The 25,870-nt window shown below is 45.6% G+C and overlaps 1 protein-coding gene across 10 annotated transcripts in view; it reads right to left on the reverse strand.

Moving 5' to 3' along the window:
- Nucleotides 1-482: 482 nt before the first annotated feature.
- The window catches only part of MRO (maestro), a 61,680-nt gene continuing 36,292 nt past the window's right edge, over nucleotides 483-25,870 (reverse strand). For 2 of the 10 annotated variants that reach the window (XR_006821006.1, XR_006821005.1), the window contains exons 2-12: nucleotides 24,936-25,038; nucleotides 22,544-22,701; nucleotides 21,467-21,602; nucleotides 16,583-16,691; nucleotides 10,002-10,104; nucleotides 8,257-8,403; nucleotides 7,013-7,195; nucleotides 4,340-4,495; nucleotides 3,568-3,675; nucleotides 3,050-3,206; nucleotides 483-950 (exon numbers count right to left, since the gene is read on the reverse strand). Coding sequence is in view for 2 of the 10 variants with exons in the window: in XM_046024484.1 (XP_045880440.1) it covers nucleotides 3,153-3,206; nucleotides 3,568-3,675; nucleotides 4,340-4,495; nucleotides 7,013-7,195; nucleotides 8,257-8,403; nucleotides 10,002-10,100 (747 nt within the window). In the remaining 8 variants the exon portion in view is untranslated. The other 8 variants (XR_006821007.1, XR_006821004.1, XR_006821009.1 and 5 more) reach the window with 8 other exon arrangements.

The raw sequence follows: 25,870 nt of genomic DNA on the forward strand, positions 1-25,870 counted from the left end.
ACCGAGAAGGGTTTAAAGAGAGAGGAGCCAAACTTGGCTAAAGCAAAAAGAGTAACAGAAGAAAAAGCTGGAAAGGAAGAGTGTGAGCCCATGGCTAAGAGCCCAGACTAGCAAACTAGTTTGGACTCTGTTCCAGCTGCAATTTGCAACTATTTAGTCATTCAGCAAATGTTTCTGGATCAGCTGCTGCGAGCTGGGTGCTGTGATGCACAGGGTGAGATAGAAAAAGGAGAACAAGGCATCCGAAGGTCCAACAAGGTCCAAAAAAGGCATCTCTTGCTCTCACCGCAGAATTCCATCGTAACATAACTTTCTAGAAATATAGTTTAAACTCAAAGAGGACTTATTTTTTTTTATTTTTAAAGGTTTTTATTTATTTATTTGACAGACAGAGATTACAAGTAGGCAGAGAGGCAGGCAGAGAGAGAGAGGAGGAAGCAGGTTCCCTGCTGAGCAGAGAGCCCGATGCGGGGCTCGATCCCAGAACCCTGGGATCATGACCTGAGCCGAAGGCAGAGGCTTTAACCCACTGAGCCACCCAGGTGCCCCAAAACTCAAAGAGGACTTATTAAGAGCAAAACAAAACTGGCCAAATGACAAAATTAGTGATTAGGAACCTCTTTTGGTTACTTATTGCCGAGTGACAAACTATCCCAGAAGTTAGCGATTTAAAGCAGCAATCATTTGATTCACTTGCTTACAATTTTGCAACTTGGGATGGGCTTCATGGAGACAGCTGGTGTCAGCTGGGTCACGTGGACAGCCGGAGTCTGACTGGAATGGCCAACTCGCGTCATGCGTCTGGACCTCAGACTTCACTGTGGATTGGGTTCCTCAGCTCTCCACGTGGCATCCCATGCAGTTAGCCTGGTCTTCCCTCCAAAATGGTGATCTCAGACATTCTTCTTCGCTCCTGGTAATCTGGCTTCTTACAATGCGGCTGACTTCACCTGGAGCACAAAAAAGGAAGCTGCCAGGGCTCTTACAGAATAGCCTGAAATTGGCATACTGGTATTTTCAGCACATTCTCATGGTTAAAGTGGGCCACAAAGCCAGCCCAGAGGCAACAGGAAGGGTCTACACAGGACATGAGTGTGAGGAGACATGATTCATTGGAGGCCACCCAAGTGAACAGTCCACCACAAATCCTAAAGCCAATTCAATAGCATCTTCCACAATTTTATTCAACTAAGGGGTGTTAAGTACGTAGATGTTTCTGCTCTAGTGCACATAACCTGCCTGCCCATTCCACCTCCAGCTTCGTCGAATGCTGGCCAGATGCAATTGTTTCTCAGGCCACTCACTGATCGCTTAGTAGAAAGCATCAGATTCTACTGGGACCTTGCCACATAGTTTCAAACAGGCCAACATCTGGGAAGGGAGAGGGCTCTCAGCTCAGAACCATCCCACCTGCTCCAGAGTCTTTGTCATTCTCAAGTCCCTGGGTCATGTCCCCCAGCCTCAAAATAGGAAGGAAGAAAATCCATTCATAAATAGGAAGGAAGAAAATCCATTCATGCCTGGTTCCTGCTTCCCCTTCTGCCATCTGCCACATTCTTGTCTCCCCTAGGAGACACCCCTCATCTGTGTTACACAGTCCCGTCTCTGGAAAGCTAGAGCAGAAGATTAAGTTCCTAGTTTTCCGAACAATATTAAGATCCCTCTGCAGCACTTATGACCCTCCTGTGTTTTCCAGTTCCCAAACTGGACACAGTCGTCCTGTATGGCCTGAATGCCAAGTTTGGTGATAATATCAGGATTTCCATAGGAAAAGCTTGGGAGGCAAACTGGTTGGAGGGAACGTAGGAGGGGCTGAGGTTTTTCTTGAAACTTTTTACATGAGCCATGTGATCCCTCCTAGAATTAGAATTGACTGCCAAAAAAATTGACATAATTAGCCAAGAGGTGACAAGTAAAAATATATACTTAGACCACCAATTAAATTAATAGAGATGTGTACTTAGTACATATAAAAGCAAAAGTTAACTGAGTTAAATAGAGCAGAAGCTGAGTGTTTTTTTTAATTTGTTTTGTTTTGTCTTTTTTTGTTTTTTAAATATTTTATTTATTTGACAGACAAATCACAAGTAGGCAGAGAAGCAGGCAGAGAGAGAGGAGGAAGCAGGCTCCCTGCAGAGCAGAGAGCCTGATGCGGGGCTTGATCCCAGGACCCTGAGATCATGACCTGAGCCGAAGGCAGAGGCTTTAACCCACTGAGCCACCCAGGCGCCCCTTGTCTTTTATTTTATTTTATTTTTTTTTATGTTTCTAGCCATCTGTCAATTATTCTACATTGAGGCAGAATCATATGGTGATTGAATATGGGCTCCAGAAGTTAGACTGTCCGGGCTTAAATTCCAGCTCCGTCTCTCACCGGGTCATCTGGGGCAAGCTACTTAATTCCCCTGTGCCTTAGTTTTTCTCACTTGGAAAATGAGGATAATAATAGTACCTTTCTCATAGGGTTGTTGTAAGTATTAAATAATACTTGCAAAGCGCTTAGTGTCCAATAAACATTCTCTATAAATGTTACTTATTATTCCCTACATTATTGTTAGCCTGAGGTTTTTCAACACACACTTTCTAGATTTTTTTTTTTCTCTTTATTAATTTGCGTTTGGGATGATCTTGGAAGCAATGACTATTGAAGATTATGAGACGCTAAAGGTAGTCTCTAAACCCCCTTCTTGGGCCTTTCGCCAACTTTAAATAGATCCTGCCAATAAAGTCATCCATAACAAATTGCAAAGTATTGATGACAGATTTAAAAAAAAAATCACTTGAGGTAATATTCTCCTAAACCTCAGAAACTAAAAATAAAATAAAAAATACAAGATAGGTGACAGAGAGGAACTTAAGAAGCAAAAGAACAATAACCACCAAATCTACATATGCTTTCAATGTTTTCAACAAAGCAGGTCCTTCTCATCAAATTTGCATGGGGAGGAAAAAAGATACATAAAAGCAACTGAGAATTTACTTCGGATAGAATCATACAATTCCATGCAATTGCCATCAATTGTTCTCCCAGCATCCCGTTTTCTATTACAATCCCAAGAGGCAAGCAGAAGCATCCGAAGAGTTAAAAGAGGGGGGACTATCAGCCTCCCAGCAAGGTGCTCACTGGAACAATTTCCCTGCTGGCTCTGTGTTTACAGAATCTTATTTGCATAGAAGAACTGCAGGAGCTCTGGATGATAGTGGCTCTGAAAGAAATCAGCAAAAGCGCTCGTGAGGGGTGGGTTCAACACAACTCCTTGACTCTACAACGAGGCAGTTGTCAAAGGCAGAGCGTGAGGACGATCAGTCTTCAGACTCTCAGAGGTGGAGATGGTGGCCTGTGTTCATCAACGGTCTACGGTCTACGCTAGGAGTGCCAATAGATTTTGTGTGTAATCCTCGGCCTTTTGTCATTTACATTGCATGATGGGTTAGTTACAAGGGAAACACAATTGGCCTGAGTTCTTTTATGGGGAGTAACCCCCAAGTGTGGCTGCCCACCCTCTGGGTTGACACCAGGAGGGCAGAGACCTCCGGGAGAATTCTCTCCCACCCTCTCTCACTCACCAGCTGCCGGCAGAGTTTAGGGTTCCTTTGATCTTCTTCAGTCTGGAAGCCGGTTTCCTTTCCTTCTTTCAGATATGGAGAACAGGCTCGAAATGTTGTTTTGCAAGCCTGAGAGAAATAATATTACCATCTTATTGTCAAAAACATTAGAGAGTTCTAGAATCCAACTGAGGAAGAGCACTGCAGCGGATCTGTGGTCTGGGAGCCACTGAGGGCATGAAAGTAACTTCCAGAAAGTCTGAAGACGTCAGCCTTAAAGGATTTTGCTTCTAAAATGACCGTGTCTATAAGTTGGGGCTGGTGAGGAGAGCAACACTTTACAGTTTACTACCGGTTATCATCCCATCAAAAGTAGTTCTGGATTCCTAAATTCCCAAATTCTCTCTCTCTCTGTCTCTTTCTCTCTCTTGTGTGCACTAATTTATTTATTTTTTTAACCTTTTTTTAAAAAAGATTTTATTTATTTATTTGACAGACAGCGATCACAAGTAGGCAGAGAGGCAGGCAGAGAGAGAGGAGGAAGCAGGCTCCCTGCCGAGCAGAGGGCCCGACGTGGGGGTCTATCCCAGGACTCTGGGATCGTGACCTGAGGCAAAGGCAGAGGCTTTAACCCACTGAGCCACCCAGGCACCCCACGTGGATACACTTCTGAGTGTCCCTAATGGAACCGGCAGGAAGAGGTCTAGCAGCTCAGCGCAACAGGGCACCACCACAGCCCCTTTTAGGAATGGCCAGAGCTCTAGTGCAGCCGGTGGGACTGTCACAGACTTACCTTGGCAACCTGGGGATTTCTGTCCTGTAAATGTATCAGGAGGGAATCTTGAGTCTGCTTGACCTGGCTGGTGAAAAATGTCTTCCATTTCCGCCCAGCAAAGGCCGCCAATTGGCCAAACAAGACAAAGGCTGAGTATCTCAGGTTGTCGTTCTCCTGTGGATCCCCGTGAACAAAACAACAGAACCCAGGTCATGACCAAAAGGCCACTGCATCAGAGGACATCATAGTCATTGTGTTTTGTTGCATGGGTGGGTGTGGATCACGAGATCCAGTCTAAAGCACTTAATTGGCTGAAGTGGGGGACAGCAAGGAGACGGCCGAGTCTTACCGACTGTCTTCTCCAGAGGACAAGGCAAGCAGACTGGGGGAATCAGTGTGCTAATCCAAGCTTCCCAACTCTGTTCTTTATTATTCAAAGTTTTGGAGATAGAATACATTTGTATGGTTCAAAATTCAAAATAATCCATTCATTTTATTAACAAAAGTAAGTCTCCTTCCTACCCCTTTCTGCCTGCCACTCAATTTCCTTCCCATGAATGAGCAAAGTTATAAATTTTGTGCGTATCCCTCCAAAAAATTAAGAATAAAAAGAATAAAATATGTATCATATAGTCCTTTCTCACATTTTTAGGCAAACAGAAGCACACCACCCCACTGTCATGTACTTTGATTCTTCATCAAATGATCTCTCTGGGAGCTCTTCCCACGTCACTGCCTGAAGGAATTTAGGGGAGCTGCATTTAATTCATTTGACCCATCCCCTTTTGATTATTCCCAGTGTTTCCACTGGGGTATCTCCGTCACTTCTGGTCTGAATTTCTCGCTTCTATGGTAAAAATAACAGTTGTTTCTTCCCTGACACCTTGCCAACTTTCCCTGCTTTTAGTTAGCTGATTGGTCTCTGAGTGCGTCTCAGTGCGTGCAGTCCTTTCTTGTTCTCCAAGGTGAGAGGTCTGGTCCAAGTATCTCCCTTTCCTGACGAGTAGATCAAGGCTCAGGGCATTTCAGTGACTTGTGGAAGTCTCACTGTTGGGTGACAAAGAACCAGGGTAGCACCCAGTCTCCTGACTCTTGGCGAAGGGATTTTATATCAGTGTTTCCTGGTCCCATGAAATCTCCAGGCAAACCAGGAGGAACTGAGCTGGGCTGGGCCTCTTCAGGGGCAAGAAGCACCTAGAACTGGGGGTCACAGACACTCAGCAAGACCAAAGACCACTGACCATTTCATGAAGAACTGAAAAATATTTTTTAGCACATGGGACACTTACACAAATTGCTTTAGTGGTGCACTTTCTTCATTGTTCTACCACTGTGTGTGTGTGTGTGTGTGTGTGTGTGTGTGTGTGTATGCATAATTCAATTCACTGCTACCCTACCGCTCTAAGAGGTACAAGACACATAAGATGGGTGCCTGGCCTGCTCGGGGCCTGACAATCATCTGACAGGGAACTCATGCATGAGAGAGCACAGGGTGAGGTGGGCAGTCAAGAAGGCTCCACTAGATATACACTGTCAGGAAACAACTCTCCACAAGTATCTTCAGGTTACTATACACCCAGGGCTTTCTGGTCAAAAATTATAGTGCATCTGGGTATAAAAAAGTGATTGCATGGCAAACAAGCCCTAGAAATTAAGATAGGACCTGCAGAGAGATTTAGACATCTCTCTGGAGATATTTGTTTACATTCCAGGGAGGTAAAGACCTTCCACTCCCAGCTACCCACAGAGATGACTGGTTTGCATTCCAGAGCAAAGGTCTCTTCTGTCTCTCTGAGCAGGAGGAGAGGTAAATGGGTTGAAAGCTCCTATATAAACTCTGAGTTTCATAATTTCAAGGTTTCTGTTCCTCTCATGTGGCATAGGTCCATCTGGAGAATTCGGTGTGGGGAACTCACGCAAGGTGCTTTGTGAGTAAATAAAAGGTCTGTAGGTCTGTTTCTTATTCTACAGGTATTATCTCTCTGTTAGAGGGTGTGTGTGTGTGTGTGTGTGTGTGTGTGTGTGTGTGTGTGTGTCTTCAGCAGGCTAACTGGTCAGCTTGAAAGGAATGTATCTCAGAGTCCCCACAGTTTCAGAGCAAACAACGGATCAGTGCACTTTCTACTTAGCCCACCTTGTCCAGTGGCAGTGAAAAGCCCAGGTCCTGTAGTCAGAAAGTCTGGGGTCATATCTGCTCACTGGTTCTGTGAGTCTTGGGCAAGTCACCTAACCTCTCTGTGCTTTGGTTTCTTCATTTTTAAAGTGAAGATAATAATAGTGCCTACCTCACAGGGTTATTGAGAAGCTTCTATGGGATAACCCACGAGAACTGCCTAGCACTGGGCCTGGCACACAGTACTGGCTCGCTAAATGCTAACTAGTGTTATCGTCACACCTTAACAGAGCACTCAATACATGTCAGCACTGTTACCATCACCTTGACCATCATCTTCGTCACCATCTTCATCATCGGTGCGTATATATTCACTTCTCCAGATCTACAAAATCTCCTCCTTCTTTATATGTCTTGCATAACCACCAGTACGATACTAGTCTCTCAATGATTTCTTAATAAAGAAGTGAATAATACAGACCATGGTCTCTGAGCAACACACCAGCCAGGGCTCATATATATATCTCACCCTACCTCAACTTTAATAATCCAGAATTCTTCTGAATTGTCTCACTTACATCATCTAATAAAGTCCTGGTCTGGAGAGTGATGTCTACGAAGAAAGAGCCCAGACTTTTTCCCTGGATCTTGCCCAAGATGATGGTCAGTGTCTTCAAGCTCTCGTGGATGACTTCAGCACTCACAGGGTCATACAATCCATGCACCAGCAGGTCTAGGACAATTTTCTTATACTTTCTCACCTGTTAACAAGTTTGAAGAGCATGAGCAGTCCAGAAATTGCTCCCTGCAAGTTGAAAAGCAATCCTACTTCTAATCCTCCAATAACCTAGGACTTGGACTGAGAGTACAGCTTTCTTCAGGTACTACGGCAACAACACTCTTTGAAATACAAATGCTTTCCATTAACCTGACCCAAGATCCAGCTCAGTCTTGGAAGAACAACAGGAAGAGCAGTCTGGAGCTTGGCCTATGAGCAGATGAGGCCGGGAAGGGAGCATCAAGGAGTGCGGTGGGCTAGATGATCTAGGCCTCTGGGGCACAGCAGATACTTTTATCAGGGGTGAGATGAAATGACCACTGAAGTTGACAGTTGCTAAAAGAGGTGGGGAAAACATCTTTTACTACAGAGGCATAAATTACTCAAAAATAAATTAAATTCACCCAAGAAGGTGATGTCCAGGTGTGTGTTAATCCCATCTGCCAACTCTGTTTCCCAAGGCTGATACTACTGAGGTATGAAGATCCCCCAAATAACCCCAAATGAGTCATGCCCTTGTCCAATCTCCTTCTATTGAATGTGGAAGGAAGCAGTGACTTTGCTTCTAGCCTCTACAATCCGACAAGGATGGGATATCATTCCCATGGTTGTATCACATTACGTAAGAGTCCATCTGAGCAGGCATGAGCAGTTCAAGCTTTCCTGTTGGACTTGAAGAAGAAAGCTCACATGCTGTGAGAGAAGAGCCTCAAGGAGTTGAGGTGGCCAGTCAGCAAGAGAGCAGGGACCTTGGTCCTACACCTAGAAGGAGTCGCATTCTTCCAGAAGCTTGGAAGAGTAGCGCAGGCTTCAGAAAGGAACGCAGTCTGACCCACACCTTGGTGGTAGCCTTGTGAGATCCTGGGCAGAGGACCCAGCTATTCTATACCTAGACTCCTGACCCAAGGGAACTGCAAGAGGATGAATGCTAGGTCTGTGGTGATCTGTCGCACAGCAGCGAATAAATGATACATGGAGCACCGTCTCCCAGTCCTGGGGACTCCAGGCCATGAGGGCCAGTTGGGTGCTACCTTGCCCTCCTACCTTGTCAGGGGTCTCACAGGCCATGGTTCCCAGGCCTCTCATTGCCATGTGGCGCTTTTTAGCATTGGGGTCCTGGGCTCTTTCTGCCAAGATGGAAAACACTTTCTTCAGAGATTCCTGCTTCTGGAACCTCAGTGTCCAAGAGACCTGTGTAGTAAGTAAAAAATGTATTGATCTGGGGAGTGTTCAGTCATACCTACTCCAACCCCTCCCTCTAAAGAAAACCCTGTGTGGTCTGCTCAACTCAGCCCTTCTTTCGCCACCTAAAGACACCTGATCTGGGGTGCCTGAATGGCTCAGTCATTAATCAACTGCCTTCGGCTCAGGTCATGATTCCAGGGTCCTGGGATCGAGCCCCATATCAGGCTCCCTGCTCAGGCGGAGGCTGCTTCTCTCTCCCTCACTCCCCTTGCTTGTGTTCCCTCTCTTGCTGTGTCTCTCTGTCAAATAAATAAATAAAATCTTTTTTAAAAACCCACCTGGTTTTTCCTGGAAATACATTAGTTTGATCTACATAATGAAGAAAATGGATGGAAGAGAGGTAGAGATGAATAATGCAGGTGTTGTGGTAGCTTGGGGGAAATATGGGGACAGGTGCTCTAGGATCACTGAGGGTGTGCTAGAACTCAGAAGAAAGGGGGCTTCAGGGGCACCTGGGTGGCTCAGTCAGTTAAGTGTCTGCCTTGGGCTCAGGTCATGGTCCCCAGGTCTTGGGATCGAGTCCCACATTGAGTTCCCCGCCCACCATTTGTGCTCTCTTTTGCTATCTCTCTCTCTCTGTCAAAAAAATAAAGAAAATCATTAACAAAAAAAAGAAAGGGGGCTTTAGAGAGTTGATGTGAGCTGAGACCAGGGATCCTTCACAGGATGAGAAATGCTGGGCAGATTTCATCTCAAAGAAAAGCATTTTCCCAACCCTTTGTCCTCCTCCAGCTCTTCCCCACTATCCTGCTCCACCTTGAAAGACGTGTCTACACTTGTTTTCTACAATTCCTCTCTCCTTTATCTCTTGAACCTTCTGCAGTCAGATTGGTGGCCCCCACCCCCCACCTCCACGTGCCTAAATCCAAGGGTTAATTCTCAGTGCTCGTCTTCCTCAACCTCTTGCCAGCATTTGGCCCGACTAGCAAAGCACACCTACAAACATTTCAGGACACCTAAAGGCTGCCCCACCCCAGAATGCATATATCGGAGCAACTAAGATTCAGAACAGATACGCATAAGTAGGGCGAGTTGGGAAACACCATGTGGCTAGCACAGGAAGCCACATTAGGAACTAACTGTCACTGCGGGGCAAGAACCAGGTCCCCTCTGCGGTGAGCCTATGAGACCAGGCAGGCCGCAGTGTTCTGTGTCTCACACAACACAGCAACACACGCTGATGTCAGAACAAAGACAATCCAGGCGAGATCCAGGAAAAGCCACCTCCTTACCGTCCTGGGGCGCGAGGGCCTGCAGACCGGACCCACAGTCCTATTCGGTATTTGGGTGACTACCAGGTCTCATCATTATTTCTCAGCATGCGTTGTAGCTCTTTCTATACTTTTATGATTAAGTTTGCAGCAAGCTAAATTCCTCCCTGCTTATCTCGTGTTACCCTATGAACCTGCGGTCTGTGTTATAAGAAGCGTCATCAAGCTTTTTCTAGAAGCGCCTCAGCGGAGCGACCACAGCCGATGCAGACCAGGCACTGTTACAGGTGGTTACTGGGGAGGGACCTCTGTTCGTAACATTTTGTGACAGACCTTGGAAAAGAAAGACATCACCGATGTCCTTTTCTTCTTGGGCTGGGCGGTGGGGACCAGCCCGGGCTGGCCCAGGATTCCTCTCTGTGTTTGATCCATGGAACTAGAAGAAAATAGAATCATCCTATGAGCCACAAACACTCTTCCAAGACTTGTCACCGACAAGCAGTGTCATACAAAACACGGTGCCAGGGTAAGAACACAGAGAAGCAATATCCCTGAGGCCTGTCCTTTAGGACCCCGTCCCCTTGGTGGGGCGACGCAGCTGTCCTAGCAGGAGAAAAACAGCAGGAGGAAACGCAGCAGAGGAACCCAGACCATCCGCACCCATGGCTCCCATTCCATCCCGGAGCCTTCTTATATCAGAATCCCCAAGGAAATAAAACAAAGATTCGGGCCCTACCCAGATTCTCATGAGTGAAAGTAAAAAGTAGCCTGAAACTCTGTGTTTTTAAAAGTTCCCCAAGAATGTAAATTGGTACTGCGTTTTAGAGGGGATCTTGATTTCATCTCCTACAATTCTGAAATGTGCATGTCTTTCAGCCACTCTTGGACCCCACAGAGACACTGGTACATCATTTACTCAGACACAGATGTATAGGATAGGCACTGCCACTTTGTAACGAACGATCTATAATGTCCTTTGATGGTTGTGACTAATTATTTAATATAAATAAGTTAGACCTATATATCACAGCTACACAACTACAGATGACCACAATGCCGCCATTGAAAAGAATACTGGGAGGGGGGGGACACTAAAACCATACTTGAAAAAAAGAAAAATCTATATGGATAACATAATTTTTTGGAAGGAAAAAAAAGAATGCTGGGCAGACCCACCCATGCTAAAATGATCTCCAAAACATGCTGTTGAGTGAAAATCGGTATGCTACTGTTAGTATGAGAAAGGGAAACGTATTTGTACATATATGTTTGCACGTGCATAGAACAGGGAAGAATGCCCAAGCAATTTTAACAAAAATTGCCTGTGGGGTAGAGATCTGAGCAACCAGGGTGAGAAGAACACTTTCTTTTTCATACTTCTTTTTTTATATGTACAGTTTTGTAATTTCACTGCTAGTATATATTGTTTAAAATATGTATTATAAGTAAATACAGCTCACGAAGTATTTCCGATCCACCGTGGTTGAGTTGAGGTACAACTGTCAACTAGTCTGGACTAGGATAATAGAATCCATCGCCAGATCCAAAGTCATGAAGACTTCCCCTATGTTTTCTTCCAAGATTTTTTAGAGTTTAGCTCTTGTAGTTACATTATTGATCTATTTTGAGTCCATTTTTGTATGTGGTATGTGGTAGGAGTCTCGCTTCATCAGAACCACGGACTTTTGTTTTGGTAAAAAAAAAAAAAGAATTAGTGGGAGGAATGACATGCAAGGAGCAGCAGGGGTTGTCACAATGAAGTCCCCTGAGGAACTTTCCATCTCCCAGATGTCCTGGTGGTGCCTGGGACGAAGTCTATTGCCATCTCTGGAGGTGAGTCATCAGTAATCTTATAGCTCACCCAGTAATTCCAATGGGCAGTCCCTGAACGAGGGTGAGTACCGACCATTCACCTTGGTTTGCCCCACAGTATGGGGACTTATAATAAATATATACTTGGTCTCTGTCCCTGTTCTGGCACAGAGCTCCTATAAACCCGTTAGAATTTCCCAAGTGATTACGGCCATCAGGGTATCTTTGTCATGTTAATGAGGTGACTCTCTGAAAGCCTCTTCTTACCCGAGGGTGAAGCTGGTTGCCAAGGGGACGAACCTTGTGACTGGAGGGCTGGAAACTTCAGTCCCCGCCCCTCCTGTTGGGAGGCCAGAGGGACTGGAGACAACCCCTGGTCAATGACTGAATAAACTGTGCAGAGGTAAAATGAAGCCTGAAAGGCTGGGGTTCAGAGAGCTTCCGGGCAGTTGAACACGTGGTGATCCGGGAGAGTGGCACACCCGTGGTGTGGCAGCTCTATACCCTTTCCCCATATATCCCCATACGTCACCCTGTGCATCTCCCACCTGGCTTTTGCTGAGTAATATCCTTTTATAATAAGCCGGTGACTCGGTAAGTAAAATGTATCTCTGATTTCTGTGAGCCGTTCTGGCAAATTCCTCAAACCCAAGGAGAGACCCGAGGGAACATCCAGTCTAGCTGGTTGGTCGTTGGTCACCCGCGGGTGTCAGAAGTGAATTGAATTACGAGACGCCCTGTCGGTATCTGCTGAGAACTGGAGACTTGACTGGTGGTGTGAGAGAAAGACACACACTGGAGCCCGGCCCCGGGGGTGCGGGGGGGGGTTCCTGGAATGTGGGATTTTGCATGCTAAGACCAGGGAGGTGTCAGGCAAACCTGGACATGTTGGCCACCCGACTTACTGTACTTGAATTGCAAACTTATTTAAACACGGGCGGCTGACAAAACCCAGCCCCGTTAAACAGCTTGGAACATTTGACTCTGTTTGACATGGAGGTTCAAAGAGAGTGGTTTCTCCACTCTCTTTGTTCCTCCCCCCCTGCGGGTTCCTATGATGCTCTCTTGGTCAGAAGACGCTGGAGCGATCCATGAAAACACCTCTTCCTCTCCACCCCCTAGGCTCTTTTTCTTCTTCATCTCTGGTCAGCAGAGCTCCCCTCACTACCACAATGAGGATCTCAAATAAAAGCCCAGAAAAAAAATCGCCCCCACCAATCAGCAATATTTTCTTTGTTTGAATAAAGGCATTCCCATAAGTTCTCCATTCCATGAAGCCAGCGGTTCTCACACCTGAACATGGGCTAGAATCACCCGGAGGACTTGTTCTAACACAGATTCCCAGCCCTGATCCCCAGAGTTTCTGATTCTGTGCATCTGAAGCAGGGCCCAGATCCACATCTCTAACAAGCTCCCAGGTAATACCGGTGTGCTGCTGGTTTGGGGACCACGTGCCTGGGTGGCTCAGTGGGTTAAAGCCTCTGCCTTTCGCTCAGGTCATGATCCCAGGGTTCTGGGATCGAGCCCCACATCGGGCTCTCTGCTTGACGGGGAGCCTGCTTCTTCCTCTCTCTCTCTCTGCCTGCCTCTCTCCCTACTTGTGATCTCTATCTGTCAAATAAATAAATAAAATCTTTAAAAAAAAAAAAAAAGAAAACCACTGCGTTAAGAGAAAGAAACCACACTATTCCTATGCCAGTCTTCTCCAGAATGAAGGGATTTAAAAATTCACACTGAGGCCGGACAGGCTTGGCTGTTTCTTCTGGGGCTCTTGTCCACACAACCTTCTGTTTCAGTAGAACCCGCCCCTCACAGGGTTGAATGCTCCTGATCAGAGCTGACAAGCACGTGGCTGTGGGCAGGGGAGCTGAAAAGACAAAATGGTCGAGCTGGGGGCTGCTCACTAAGGAGGCCTCCTTATAAGACAGCTGGTATCTCCATTATGATGCGTGAAAATCACACCAGAGGCTTCTCTCCATGGAGAAGGAAAGCAAAGCTGGTTCCCTGTTCATCACGCTGGACTTCTCCTGTCGGACTGGCAGAGCAGATAAGGGGTTTAGCCATCCAAACCGTCTGCTCCAGGCTTCAGAGACCAAGCATCCAGCCCCGTCACTTCTTCATAGTCAGGTCAAAATTTAAGGTGCTGGGAGGCTCTCACGCAGTGCTAAGTCCGTGAGGGCTGAGTGCTGTTCTTGGTAGGTTCGGTATGAAGTTAGGAAAATGCCCAGGGCTCTGCGTCTAGATCACCACCTCTGCTAACAGGCCCTTCCTACCGCCCTACCTTCTCATTACAAGATGAAATGAGACAAGCACAGCTTGTCAGGGCTCATCTCCATTTCTGGAGTAGGAAAAACAAAGCTATTTCTCACCGTGTCAGCCTAGCCTCGGACATTAGAATCCCCCGCAGTGCTGGGTATTAACCCCAGGCCTACCCCATCGTTACCGGATCAGAATCTCAGAGCGCACAGGACCCGACCCCAGCACTGCCTTTTCTTTCTTTCTTTCTTTCTTTCTTTCTTTCTTTCTTTCTTTCTTTCTTTCTTTCTTTTTTTTTCTCTGCCTTTACAGTGGAACTTAAATAACTCCAGAATTGACATACCCCACACCTTGGGAGAGACCCCAGAAGTCAGAGGAGCAGCTGCAGCCAAGGGGATAGAGAGGAGAGAGTGTCAGGGTCTTTGCAGAGGACACGGTATTGACATCATGTGTTCGTGAAGCTCCTTGAATTTCTTTCACAATAAAAATTACATTGAGCTGTACAGGCTACGATTTGTACCCTCTTCTTGGATACTATTCCCAAATAAAAAGTTCCCTTAAAAGCGAAAAGAAACATAAAAGTTAGCTTGGGGTCCCAGAGCCCCTCACCCGGAGTTCCGTGGCTTGTGAGCTTGCTGCTCCCCCTACCCACGGGCCCTCCTTCCTGCCTGCAGTGTCCTCCTCCCTTCTCCTTTCCAACCCATAAGTCCCTTAGACCCAATGCAACCAAACAAAAGGACAATTTCCATCTGTTGTCATGCAGGATCTCAGAGAGGAGGATTTTAAACACGGCCTGTGGAGTCAAAGATTTCTTAAGTGTTCTAACTGGAGCTGCAAAGCCCACTCACCCCCACACTTTGCTTTGAGGGATTAGGTTTTTCTGGTGGGTTTCTCAGGTCATCCCAGATGCCCAGGCCAGTGTGATGGAGTCTGGGAGGCCACCTGGCCACAATGAAGCCAAAGGTACGGCTCTGCTTATAGTTTCCTTCATCCCTGTGTGCATTCTTCCTCGTGTTCTGCTTCCTCCAGGAAGTCCTCCATGGGTGTGCTAATGCCTTGTGCCCTGGTTTTCACCATTTCTGAGAGCCTGGAGCTTATCTTCATCACCATGGTGTGATTTTTCCTGGTCTTCCTGAACAAACATGGATTTAGGGAGACCTAGAAAACTGCTTTGTGCTTTAGGCTGACTCCCAAATGCCTTTGTAATTTTAAATCCTTCTGACTCAAAATATTAGGTTTATGGTCAATAATCCTTTTATTCAGTGAAGCCAAAAGGTATATTATGAAGGCCAAAATTATAAAACACTTTGATCATTTCTGTAAAACAAGGGGAAGAAACTGTTAGATTTCTCTTTTTTCTTTTTTAGGAGGGGAGGGGAGGAAAAGAGGCAGATGGAGAGAAAGAATCTCCAGCAGGCTCCACGCCAAATGCTGAGCCTGATGCAGGGCTCGATCTCAGGACCCTGAGATCATGACCTGAGCTGAAATCAAGAGTCGTGTGCTTAACCGACTGAGCCACCCAGGTTCCCCAAAACTGGTAGATTTCTTAAAAACCCTCCCAACACTGAACTTATTAATCATCATAATAATATTAACAGCTACCACATATTGGGTACTGTGTATGCTAGGTACCCTATTTAGCGCTTTGTACACACTGCAGGGAAAACCGTTTCAGCTGACCTCTGTTGAGCCAGCTTGCCAGGGGAACCATATTTTCCATACCCTCGTGACTTGCACCAACCAGTGCGTGTGGCTGATGGTGCCCACTCCTCACTTCTCCTTTTACGCTGACCAAGAACCAGTTTCTGACACCTGTACTTCTTATCGTAACTGTGGCATTTAAGCATTCAAGAAACTGATGAAAAATGAATACACAGAGAAAGGAAGTTGTTTCTATGAATGCAAAATGGAATGTTTTGGAAAGATCCAACAAGGGGAAGCTGCGCAAACCTTGCTGTTACTTAGAAACGGTGTGGACAGTAAACACTGCAGAGGAGTCTTCCTGGAATCATGACTGGGATCTGAATGACCGTGCGGAAGCGACTTTATACAGGTCTCCCCAGGTGCCTTTCAGATCTCATTCCACTGAATGAAACCCAAATCAGAACTCACAGATGATGTGTGTGCCTCAAAAGCCACCAGCTCGTGGATCCATATTCAAAGAAAAGACCACAGCTCTACATTAAAGACCAGGAAAGTCTATATTTTAAGGTAAACTATGTGAGGCGTGTATTGCCTTCTCTGATTCTCTGCTTTAACAACCCTCTTCCATTAGCTCTCTCCAATCCAGTTCAGTCTCCCAAATAAGGGGCTTTTCTTGCACTTGATTTAATCTTCGAAGTAATCTTGAGAGGTCAGTTTAATTAGGTCCATTTTAGAAAAGAGGGAAATGATGCTTAGAGCAAGGTCAACAACTCAGGTCAAATCGCTAGTAAGGACACAGCAGAGACCATGACCTGTACTTCCGTGTGCAGGGTATCACCGTGTGTAAGGCGGATGTCCGGTCCCCAGACGGCGCCCTGCGTGCTCAGGAGAAGGACATGCTGTGTCCACATGTTGGCACCAGCATCTCGCCTTCAGTGCCCCTCCCGCTTCCTAAAGCTCTTTGATGACTTGATATAATGACCTATAATCTACCTATTGGACAGAGGTGGACTGACAGTTTGCGAACAGAAGAAAGATTGGCTTTATGGCTAACATTGCCCACTTCAGTTTTACAAAGACAATGTCAACTGTCCCTGATGTCAGGGACCCGAGTGACATTCCAAAACCTCCCGGGAAATCCCGATCGACCTCGGCCTCCTCCGGCCCCTGGGCCGTTTGCCAGAAGCCCCGCGGGCCCTTACCTGGCGGCGGTCACGTGGTCAGCTGCGGCAGGTGCGGCTGGAGCCCCGGTCGGATCCGCTGTGGTCGCCAGGTGGGGTGACTAGGCTCAATTTTCCCAGCTCTGAATTCCTAACGTAGAAGAAGGGGAATGAGAAGGTGAAAGAAGACCTTTTCGGAATAACGGGTCAGCACCGAGTGTTGGAAACTGAGAATCCCAGGGGGGGAAACAAAGTTTAGATGACCGCATTGCGGTGGGGGAGGGAGTTGCGCTCGAATACCGACGAGATTGCTCTTAGTGGTTGCAAGCATCACTTGTGTCCTTTACTTTCCCAGACTGTGCTGAGGTGTCGTTCCCCCTTCCCCTTGCTGTCTTTTCCCCCTTATTCTTCCCTCCGTTCGGGTCTCACTCACACTTTGTAAAGAAAGGACTGCAATTCCGAGGCTCTGCCCCTGCACCAAATGAAGGGCTCTGCCCAGAGCAGTTCCCCAATGGTACCACTAGATGGCAGCATCACTCAATGGACGGGTTCCAGGCTCCGCGCACAGCTGCAAAGCCTCCTTCCCTAACCCAGTTCCAGCAGCATTAATCTAAGGATGGGACACTGTGTTCCAGGCGGAGCAGCTTCTCTGTGATTGGTTGGTGAGCCCACAGCTACAGCTTTAACGCTGACGCCCCCTTCTGCTCTACAAACACCATCGGTGCTGGAAGGACAGATTTTAAACTCAACAAAACTGTTGATTTATTGGTAAAACAAAACAAAAAAACTGGGAATTAATTGTACTTGCAAATTTGGAGACTTCCTCTCCTCCCCTCACTCCTCCCTCCCTGGACTTCCTATAAATCTATTTACCACTAATTATTTATCGTCTGGCCTTGTGTTTGGAAAAAGTGGGCAGGCTATATATGTCCTGAGAGAAAAGAAGTCACATTTTCAAAGCTCTTGGAGTGTATTGTTATGCTAATAAATGTTTATTGGATATTTCTACGTGCCAACCGTTCAGGTAAATATTTCGTAGACTATCTTGTTTGATTCTTACCACAAATCGAAGGTAAGTACTCTTATTATGATCCCCATATTAAGGATGGGGAAACTGAGGCACTGGGAGATGACTTTGCCAAATGTCATGCAGTTAACTGGTGGCAGAGTCAGAATTCAACCTTAGGTTAATGTCGGAGCTCAGACTCAGCCACGATGCTGTGTGGTGGGCAACTTTAGGAAACACAATTAGTTCACACACACAGTGTAAGCAGAGAAGCAGGTCAGAGCGGAAGTGTGAAAGAAAAAGTGGAGGGAAAGAAAAGTGATGCTTTTGAGAAAACAAGAAGGATGAGGTTAACACAAAACCCTCTTTGGCCTGGGCCCACTGGGCACCCATGGTGACCTCTGAGAATGCAATTTCAATAGCGACAGAGAAAGGAAGCCATAGCACTAACCTCTGGGAAGAGGAAATTGAGATGTCTTAGTAGAGGAAGAAGGCAATAAATAGACTGGAAGAGATAGCAAGGTCAAGCTAAGGCTTTCTGGTGTTTGTGCGTGCTTTTTAGAATAGAATGGAGACTGGGTGCATTTGAAAGCAGCTGCAAGGGAGACCTGGCTCATGCAAGGACTGGAAAGTGGAAGAGGAAGAGGCAAAACCAAACCAAACCAAACCAAAACAAACAAACAACAACAACAAAAAACACTCCCCCAAAAACAACATAAAACCCAGAGGAGGTCAGTCCAGGACACAGGGGCAAGGGTGAGCTCTGGAGAAAAGGGAGAGAGAGGCCCCCCCTTTCATCCAAAATTGGGGGGCAGCCACAGAGATGAGTAAGTTTAATTCTTCCAAGTGAGCCTTAATCTTTTCAGTAAAACCAGAGTTGGGTTATCTGCCAGGAGTGGGAATAAGACTTGGGAGGACATTTTCTTAGGGTGAACTAATCCATAGAGTGCTCAGAATGACCAAAAAGCCGATAAAATTAAACCAGGCAATGGAGGTGGCTGGAGAAGGGAAACCCCCGGAGCCAGGACTGAAATTTACCCACTGCACAGACAGGAGCACAGCTGATACAATGCATGACTCCTTACATTTAAAGTCTGCTTTCTATTCAGGTTTTAAAGCATTTGACAGATAAATACTGTTCTCGTTGCCTGCCAAAGGGGAAAATTAAAAGGCAGACGAGTTCTCCCTGTTTGGCTTAAAGCCACAGAGAAGATCACGGGCAGAAACAGAACCATCCAACTCCAGTTCTATTAAACACTTTCCACAAAGGGCATAGGAGTAGCTAATAGCCCCAGCGAGTTCCAGACGCAGCACAAAGCTGGGAAGCCTCCACATTAGGATGTGATACCCAACAGAGCTCAGCTTCTCCTAATGTGGCCTTAGGACACAGCACCGTTCTAAAGGGAATTAGAGAGAGGAAGTGTCTTTGATAATTTGATTGCAACATATTGATATACTGATGACACGATGTCCTTCCCGCGCCATCATCGTTTAATTTTATTGCTTAAACAACTCCATTTTCCTTCTCAATTAATATTTCCTTATCAGCAAAAGTCCATTACTGGGGCTGATGTAACTGAAAAATCAAAGAGGATAATTACTTGGCCTGCATTACTGATGAAAAGGGCAACAGGGAGAACTAAATTAATCACCAACAGTTCACTTTCCCTTTAGACTTGGGAAATGAGGACAAATCGTCACCGATCTCATGGTTTTTCTCCAGTGTGAGCATTTTCAGAGTTCCCTCCTTCTGTGTCAGTGCATCGTCTAGGTGAGAAGCTTGTCTTAAAGGGATGGTTTTCCATTTCCTCCCTCTCATCTTCTTTTAGGAAATCCCTTCCAGCTCAGGCCAACCCTCCCCCCTTGGTTTTCACTTCCAGAAAGAAATAAAATCAGCTGCTTGCTCAGTCACAAATGGGCAATACCCACTTCTCATTCGCCCGTTGTTCATCCTTCATATGTTTATGGAGGTCCTACTCTCAACACGGCACGGTGCTCTCCAGGTGGCACGACTCAGACTGTGCTCTCCAGGAGAGCCAACCGAGAGAGGAGTTGAGACATGGTCTGGTGTGTTCGGAGGAATCCGTATGTGCCGTAGACAGGAGCTGACAAGGAGCACAGAGTCAAAGCCTAGTCCGTCAGGATGTCCTTTGTAAGGGAAGGAGCATCTGTCCCAGGGCTTGCCAGAAAACAGAGATTAGCAGAGGCAGACAGAAGAGAAAGGCATTCTAGGAGGCTGGTGCGGCATAGGTTTAGGAGCCCAGATGGATGAACCAGGTGAGCCAGGGAACCTCACCTTTTCAGATTCTTCCAGAAGCCACCCGCAGCAGTGTTGGAGCCCAGAGCTTCCAGCTGCAAGCAGCTATCCCGTGAGAGGCTCTTTTCAAACTTCAGCACTGGATACTTCCCACTCTACTATGTATCTGGGTTTTTCTCCCCCCCCCCCCCCACATAAAAACCATGGTCTTTTTGTCTCAAATCTTTGAATAAGTAAATGCCATAGGGAGAAGCACCAAGTTAATTCCTTGGCTTCGAATACCCCCTCGCACAGGGAAGCAGAAGCCTCCTGACACCAGGTGGGGGAGTGGAGTGGAGATTCTCCAGCCCGACAGCTTCGAAGAGCAGAAACTTGCCGTCAGCCATTTGCTTGTCTTACCCGCTGTCTGGCTGTCCTGCCTGCTGTTTTCCCAACTTTATTACTTGACAGGCATTATTAGTACCGGAATGTGAGAACAAGTTCCAGCTCTTCCCTACGTAGCCTGAGATGATCTCTGAAAATTGTTCTCTACTCAACCCAAAAAACCCTAACCAATCATGCAAATCAAGAGGTTCAAATCTCTGTGTTTACTTTAAGAACATCACGAAACAGCCCAGAAGATCAAAGGTATGCGTCTCTGAAAAGCCACCAAGTCTCTGAAAGGTGTCATATTACAGAAGCCATGCATGCCCCCTGCATCGTTACAATGGTGTGGGACTCAGGCCAAACAATGGGGCTAGACATAGGGTCAGTGGCCCCAAAAGAGGGCTGAGTTTTGGCTGCACATGCTTAAAAATGGAGAGAGTAATGCTGAACTTAAGAGTTTAGATGTTGAGGGACGCCTGGGTGGCTCAGTCGGTTAGGCATCTGCCTTCAGTTCGGATCATGATCTCAGGGTCCTGGGATCGAGCCCCGCATTGGGCTCCCTGCTCCGTGGGGAGGCTGCTTCTCCCTCTCCTTCTTTCCCTCCCCCCACTCATTTTCTCTCTCTCTTTCTCAAATAAAGAAATAAAATCTTTTAAAAAATTAGAATTTAGACCTTGATTCATCAGTCACTGGACTCATCTAGATGAATGAGGCCCCAGAGCCGCACCTCGGGATTTCAGAACTCACGGTCAGATGAACCCCCATAAGCTCCTCTGCCCACTGAAATGACCCTTACTGAAACAGAGCAGATTATTGCGCCAAAGAAAAAGACACCCCAGAATTAACTGGAAAAACAAAAATTGATGGCCCAGGAGTAAATTCAGCATAAGATAAATGCCACTAAAGGTTTTAAAAAAAAAGTTCAAGCTCAAACACCTTTCCTATCTGACTCACGAATTACACCCACACCATCACCAATGCCCGGACTTCCAAAAAAATAATCATAAATGCACATAAACATCTTTCAAGCTAACTGGTTAGATCTATAGCAATCGGCGCCTGGGTGGCTCAGTGGATTAAGCCGCTGCCTTTGGCTCAGGTCATGATCTCAGGGTCCTGGGATCGAGCCCCGCATTGGGCTTTCTGCTCCGCAGGGAGCCTGCTTCCTCCTCTCTCTCTGCCTGCCTCTCTGCCTACTTGTGATCTCTCTCTCTGTCAAATAAATAGATCTATAGCAATCATAGAACTGTAGAGTTTGGAATCGGTTGAATACAGGAGATGTTCTGTGTGGTCTTACCTGAGCTAGGCAGTGAGCAGGGCCGCGGGGCTGGCTTCTGCCTCAGACCTCATCCTGACCAGAGGTGAATGTAGCCAATCCCAGGAACATCGCAGTCCTCTAACCAAGCGTGGGGCTGGCCAAGCTGCATTTTGTCCTTGAACATGAAACATAGAATGAGTTTGAGTTTTATCACGAGAGGGAAATACATAATAAGACCTTTTTAGGCTATCTACCCCTGATAATTGCTAGAGATACATTTCGGGCCTTGCTGTTTTGCAAACTTTGAGGATTCTTATGTTAGTTTCCTACTTTTCAAGGGCCCCCTGAGAAAGCTACGTGTACCTATTGGTGAAGGGAACCGGAACAGCAGACATCACCATGAGACGCCAAATCCATTCCACCAGTAAGACTGAGTGTCAAAATTTGTCCCTGCTCTTAATGGCCCGAGGCATTGTTAAGCTATTTGTCATGCTGTCCTCACAGTCCTGGGGGGAAAGGGGGTCATTCTCATGCCTCCTTGACAAGCAGAGAAACTGAGAGGCAGGCAGAGTGAGTGGGTCTTGCCGGAAGTCTCAAAGCCAGTTGGTGGGACTGGAGACTCCATGTTTTGCTTCCTCTCCTGCTTTGACCACCTAGCAGCTCCGTGGATCTGGCCACTCACCTCTAGAGGCCACTCTTATTCTCTGTGGCCTTCCTTCCAGGAGGTCTTCTATCCCTTCCCCCATCCCTTTCTTCTCCACCCTCTGCCCCACCTTCCTGGTGTCCATTTTCGGTTCGTTGTGGACACTGCTTAGTATAGTCCTTCTTCTTAAGCTGGACAGTCTCGGGATTGCATTTACACTTACGGTAGAATCCCACTGAGTGACAAATGTGTCAGCATTTTACGACACGATTTCAGGCACAATTTTACCAACAGAACAATGCGCCCATGTCCAGAAGTGCTTGACAATGTGTGCTTCTGTCATTAGAAACGCAGTCTGTGATTGGGATAGCAGACGCCTCCTTGAGCGACTGGAGAAGGCTATGGTGCTGGGACGTCTTTTACATGGCCCACTTCCTAATCCGGTCTTTGATCCCGCGATCCCAGCCTCTCACCGCAAGTCCATCACAGCTGATTGTGTCTTTCCCGGCATTGCTCATTTAATTCCTCCAGAAAAGAACAGGAGAAGACAGTTTTATCAACAGACAGGAATCAACTCTGTGGGCCTTAGGTCTCCAGCAGCTTCTTCTCTCTCCCACTGATCTCTCTGTGCCTTTAAGAGACTATACATTAGATTGTCTCCAGAGAAGAACGGAAAGTAGGTAATAAGCAAATCACCTAATACCCACTGGGATTTTTTTTTTTAGTAGTTTTTTTTTTTTAAGAGATTTTATTTATTTGAGAGAGAGACATCATGAGAAGGAGGGAGGGGTGGATGGAGAAGCAGACTTCCCACTGAGCAGGGAGCCTGATGTGGGACTCAGTCCCAGGACCCTGGGATCATGACCTGAGCCGAAGACTCTTAACAGATCGAGCCACTCAGGCACTCCTTTTGGGTAGCTTTTGAGTATTCCTGTTCTCATTCTTTCTTATAATTTCAGGTAAACGAACATTGATCATGGCTTAAAACAACACAGCAAGTTTTTGACCTTAGAATCCACTGCTATCAGGGGCGCCTGGATGGCTCAGTGGGTTAAAGCCTCTGCCTTCAGCTCGGGTTGTGATCCCAGGGTCCTGGGATCGAGCCCCACATCAGGCTCTCTGCTAGGCAGGGAACCTGCTTCCCTCTCTCTGCGCATGCCTCTCTGCCTACTTGTGATCTCTGTCAAATAAATAAAGTCTTGAAAAAAAAAAAAGAATCCACTGCTCTCTCTGTCAAAACTGATACCTGTTAGTACAAATATTTTATAGGGTAAGTTGACAATATCTATCAAAAGTCCTTGTGGATATGCCCTTTGACATAGTAGTTCTGTTGATAGTCATCTAGCCCCAGGTGCTGTGGTGATTTTGTGAAAATCAGGAAAAGATACCCTTCCTTAAGACATTTTATGCTATCTGCCAGAAAATTATTATAATAAGTATTTAAAGTTATGATATCTACAAAGATACTGTTGCCCACATAGATGAAGTACTTTGTACATTATACAACCAATGCAACTGTATATGTTCGCTCCAGTTCCTTATGAATACATATGAAGGATGACATCTAAATATGTGTAAAAAGTATTCATAGAACCATTATTTGTAATACCAAAAAATTGTTGCAAATGTCCATCCTCAGGGGACAGGTTAAATAAATATAGTAGGGGACCTTTATACAATGGAATACTAGGGAGCAGTATTAAAAAAACAGAGTAGGCCTATGTATGCTGATACAAAAATATTCGAGGTGTATTATTAAATGAAAAAAGTAAGGTGCAGAGGAGACTATATTAATAATTCAATGTATGTGAATGTCTATTGAGGAAAATTTGGCTCTATCAGCAATTTTCTGCTCAAAAGACATTTTTTCTCAAAAGACATTCAAGAAATCATTAATAGGAACCTTCTAGGAGGAGAGTAACTGGCAAGAAAGAAAGCTTTTATTTCAACTATATACATTTCTGCATTGTTTGAATTTTCTTACCAAAAACATTTATTACTTCCAGTTTAAACAATCAACAGGGATAATCAGAATAAAGATATCAGAAGAGAGATAAACAGGGGCGCCTGTGTGGCTCAGTGGATTAAACCCTCTGCTTTTGGCTCAGGTCATGATCCCAGGCTCCTGGGATCGAGCCCCACATTGGGCTCTCTTTTCATCAGGGAGCCTGCTTCCCTCCTCTCTCTCTGCCTGCCTCTCTGCCTACTTGTGATCTGTCTGTCAAATAAATAAATAAAACCTTTAAAAAAAAAAAGAATAGAGATAAACCAATAATCTTTTTTTTCCCTTGCACTTTTAAGCATGAAAAAAATCCAAGAAAATTTTTTTACATCTTTTAAAAATTGAAGTTAGTTCACATATAGTGTAGTATTGGAGTAGAATTTAGTGATTCATCCCTTACATATAACACCAGGTACAATCCCAACAAGTGCCCTCCTTAACCTTCCAGTAACCTCAGTTTGTTTTCTCTATTTAAGAGTCTTATGGTTTGCCTCCCTCTTTGTTTTTATCTTATTTTATTTAAAAAAAAATGTTTTTTGATTGCTGTGCACATCTCCCAACAGAATATATTTAAAAATAAACCGCAGTTTTCTTGGCTTTTGGTTGTTTGGGGTTTTTTGTTGTTTTATTGGTGGTGGTGGTGGTGGTGGTTTCTTCTTTTCTTTCTTTCTTTCTTTTTTTTTTTTTTTTTTTGGTTTTGTTGTTGTTTGGTTTTGTTTGTTTCTAGCCAAAGGGGCTGAGGAGGAGAAGGAGGAGAGCAGAGCCCTCTCTGTGCCCTTCCACCTTTCAGTTCTTGTTTGAAATTTGTTTCCATTAGACAACTAATATATTTAATCACAGAACAAGAGTATCATGAATCTCACCTTTTATTGATTCAGGTCTAGTTGAGTGTAAACTCAGGGCGTCCAGAGTTGCCAGGGGTCTGTTAGAAAGCTACTCATTGTGTGCTTCCTTCATCGTATGGTACTAAGACGGGGTAGAATAATGAGATTAGCTGTCTTTCTCTTTGGCTTTGATCCCTAGAGAAAAGCAAATTCTAGCTTTCTATTTGTTCCTAAAATTTTAAACATGTTAGAATAAAAGTAAAGCTTAATTCGTTGTCACAAATTTTATGTTAAGAATCTATTCCTTGGGGGGCACCTGGGTGGCTCAGTGGGTTAAGCCTCTGCCTTCAGCTCATTTCATGATCTCAGGGTCCTGGGATCGAGCCCCACATCAGGCTCTCTGCTCAGCGGGGAACCTGCTTCCTCCTCTCTCTCTGCCTGCCTCTCTGCTTACTTGTGATCTCTCTCTCTGTAAAATAAATAAATAAATAAATCTTTAAAAAAAAAAAAGAATCTATTCCTTGGGGCTCCTGGGTATCTCAGTGGGTTGGGCCTCTCCCCTCCGCTCAGGTCATGATCTCGGGGTCCTGGGATCGAGCTCCACATCGCGCTCTCTGCTCAGCGTGAAGCTTGCTTCCCTCTCTGTCTCTTCCTGCCTCTCTGCCTGCTTGTGATCTCCCCTTCTGTCAAATAAATAAATAAAATCTTAAAAAAAAATCTATTTCCGCAAATGAATATTGATTTAGGCTGCACATACATTATTCCAAAAACAGGAGTCTGAAAAGAAAGATTTCGTCTTTGATGAGCAGAAATGACATTTAATATAATTAAGTAATATAGCAATCCCAAATCTAACAGTACAGTGACTTTGATATTTAAAAAAAAAAAAAGAACTATTTGTATTTCTTAAGAAAAAAATTCCTTTCAGGAACGGATGTAGGAGGAGAGCACTCTGAATGTTATAAATTACACAG

The sequence above is a fragment of the Meles meles genome, chromosome 12, assembly GCF_922984935.1.
Source record: "Meles meles chromosome 12, mMelMel3.1 paternal haplotype, whole genome shotgun sequence".
In the NCBI taxonomy this organism is placed as follows: domain Eukaryota; kingdom Metazoa; phylum Chordata; class Mammalia; order Carnivora; family Mustelidae; genus Meles; species Meles meles.